The sequence below is a fragment of the Hakea prostrata genome, chromosome 5 (genome assembly GCF_041222555.1).
Source record: "Hakea prostrata isolate BN-2017 chromosome 5, UWA_Hpros_2, whole genome shotgun sequence".
Lineage (NCBI taxonomy): Eukaryota > Viridiplantae > Streptophyta > Magnoliopsida > Proteales > Proteaceae > Hakea > Hakea prostrata.
Window position 1 is genome coordinate 22,558,403 of NC_142604.1, and position 3,388 is coordinate 22,561,790.

Here is a 3,388-nt window from a genome sequence, read left to right on the forward strand (position 1 = left end):
GTCGACAACTATATCTTTTCTGTCATCTTTTTTCTATAGTGATATAATAAATAGAGATCTCTCCACTTTTATTATTTTCAGGTACCTGAACATTTTTTTGGGTTATATGTCTTCATAATTTTTATAAGCAATTGTCTCCATATTATGACTACCTTGATAATTTTTTTTCTTTTCATTTTTCTAGTATTTTTATCTATAGAATGGATTGATTTTTCACATTTTAAACATGGTTTAGTTTCATTTGCATTGATAGATTGTCATATTATGACATCAACCCAAATTAGAGTATTTGTAGCTAGAATATGAGATTTAGTAACTTTTGGTAATCAGTAAATCTGACAGTTGATTCGTAATACTTTGTAAATGAATTATCTTTTAAACTTTAGATTCACATTGCTCAGTACAAGAATCTAAATGAGATAATGATAATATATTCTAATTGTTTATTCTCACCTCTTCATGTTGAAAAACTAATTCATTAAAATAATAATTAGCAAGTTTTACTTTAAATAAATCTCTAATCATTGACAATATATTGAATTATAGAAGGGGATTCATATTCAACATATATTTTCAACTTTGTTTGTGGACTCATCTTTATGCATTATTATAGAATTATTTAAAAATAATCTTATAATCTAGAAATTGTGCTTTATTGTAATTTTCATAGTTTTATTTGAAAATTCAAACAATTTATTTTTCTAAAGGTTGGGTTTTTTCCTAAAAGACACCTAAATGACCACTAGGTGTCTTTGCTAACAAACATTAAGGGAAGAGATATAACCTTTGAAGACAACCTCCGTTGGTGTCTCTTCCTCTCCTATATAAATGTGGGAGGAGTTTGTTATTTCGCATGAACTTTTTGAAAATCATTGGTTTACTTTAAATCGTGTCATAGAAAATGAATTGGTGAATGTAGCTTTACGGATCCCTTAGTCCATCAATTACGGAGTGCACCGTCTAAGATGGAAGGGTTGACTGGTCTTGGAGGTGAAAATGCATTCTTGACCCGTGCGCACAATTTGGGAGCATTTAAATACTTTAAAGAAAGAACAAGAAAGCAATGAACAATAAATTATTGAGTAGAGATAGCTCAATTCAATGTACATTCCTCTTGTATTTTCTTACCCTTTTATAGGTTTTTTTTTGTATGAGTTTGACTGGGATTCAAACATTGTCTTGACTATCATACCAATCTTAATGCTTGAGTCTTACTCAAATATGAGTAGTTGAATTCTAATTGAACACCGTTTCTTCGGCTACAAATCTTATTGAGATTCATTTTATTATTTCACCGATCTTATCTTAGTCAGTTCGACTTGGTCCAAACTGTTCGGTCAAACCGAACTGGTTCGGACTTGTTTATTTCTCATTTCTCAAGTTGCTCTAAGTTTTTTTATCACAGAAGTAACTATTCAATGTTTCAGTTAACAAAATTAGTCAAAATTGACTTTGGGTTTATATAACTAACATAATGTTTTTTCATCACATTTGGACATTTTTACCCCTAAAACTAACTATACTACATAATAAATAACCATCATCTTTTTCTTGCAATTCCAACGTCTATGCTCCTTTTTTTTTTTTTTTCTTTTTTTCCATTGCTTTCATAATTGTTTAATGTATGATTAACTTTAGAAATAATAATTTCTAAAAGAGATGAAAATTTATTATTTTAGTCTACTTTATTACTATTATTATTATTATTTTAATTTAAATTATTTTATTCTGTTTTGACTAGTGTTATTAATGAAAATATTGAGTGAGTACTTTTAATCTTATAAAAGAATATCCAAAAATAACTAGGCATGTAATTTTCTCTCAGAAGGGGTAGTTCTCTTTGTTTTTTTTTTGGTAAAGGGGGTGGTTCTAGTAACAGGGCAAAAACGACCCAAATCACCTCTCTATTTGGCTTGGTCCGCCAATGTTATAAACTTATAATAGTCTCTAGGGTTACCGTTCCTGAGTCGTGGAGGGATCGAGAAAGAGGAGAAGCGAATATCACTGAGAAGGATCAATGGCGTCTAGGGTTTCTCTCAAAGCTAAAGGCAAGTCTGCAAAAGGATCAAAATCCTCTGATGATCGATCGACTGCTAAGTGCTTGAAGGAATGGACCAATTGGGCGATGAAGAAGGCAAAAGTAATCACTCACTACGGTTTTATTCCTCTCGTGATCATCATTGGTATGAACTCAGAGCCGAAACCGCAACTTTATCAGCTCCTTGCCCCTGTATAAATCGATATCCGGGTTTGTCAGATCGGGAAGTTGGTCATATAGGATGTTTTTGAGCGTTTCTCGTCGATGGGTTGGTTGCTATTCGTCGAATTTACATGAACTGAATCAGTTTCTTTTTTATTTTCTTTTACTTTGTAGGGGTGTTCTCGCACCTGCAACATAAATAGATCGCTATTTACTTTTGATGGTTGTGGTTTCTTTTGAGTCGTTGTATGTCATTTAAAGCTTTCAAGTAATCTAATTTAAAGAATGGACTAATAGCGTTCTATTTGTGGTTGCATATCGAGAATAAATTCTAAGTAATTGTTATAATTTCTGTTTTTGTATCTTGATTTTAATCTTTTCCTAGCTTGAATTGGCTGTCAATTGGGTATCTTTGATGTGTTCGATTCTTAAAATTTGCAGCTTCAAGATATCAATTTTTTACTGAATTTATCCAATACAGCGCAATGGATTTGGTTGGGTATGTAGTGCGATTGCTGTTTTGTGTCTCTCTGATATTTCATTGCTCAAATATAGTCATTGAAATCTATCAAGAAAAACATTGTCATTACATTCTGATACCTTGATTACATGAGATCATATTGACATTTGACGAGTTTCACATTGAAACTTGAGCCTTTTTGTCCAAGGGGAGTAATTTTTTGTTTTTTTTTTTTTGGGGTGGGGGATAAGGGAAGTGAGGCAACTGATAAGTTAGTATTTGCCTCAGTATTTTTCCAGTTTCTTCACCCCCCCCCCCCAAAAAAAAAAAAAAACAAAGAAAAGAAAAAAAAACCCTTTCTTGTTAGGAGAGGCATTGGTGTAAGAGTTTGTTCCTGTTTTTGCTTGTATTGTTCTCTGTTTAGGAACTTGCGTATGTTATTTCCTTTGGGCATGAGTAAAAGATTGCTTCATGTTAATTACAGCACGAGAACATGTGACATGGTGATGAAACCTGCATTAGATTCCAACAGAGCACACTGCACGTTTCACTATCAGTTTTAATACCAGAAATGACAGGTAAAAGACGTATACCCACTGCGTTAGGCTGCCTCCCCTGAGGGTCTGGGAATGTTATATGCAGCGTTACGTCGGTTTTGGCCACTGGGTCACAGTGGTGCAAGTTTATTGTTGTACACTTGTGCTTAGGCCTGCCCATTACTATAGTTG

General features: G+C 32.9%; 1 protein-coding gene across 1 annotated transcript; it reads left to right on the forward strand.

Annotated features, from left to right (window-relative positions):
• Positions 1-1,935: 1,935 nt before the first annotated feature.
• Positions 1,936-2,504, forward strand: LOC149015706 (mitochondrial import receptor subunit TOM7-1-like). The gene has a single exon (XM_089156238.1). The coding sequence runs from the start codon at positions 2,018-2,020 to the stop codon at positions 2,234-2,236; it is 219 nt and encodes a 72-aa protein (XP_089012364.1). The 5' UTR covers positions 1,936-2,017; the 3' UTR covers positions 2,237-2,504.
• The last annotated feature ends 884 nt before the right edge of the window (positions 2,505-3,388 follow it).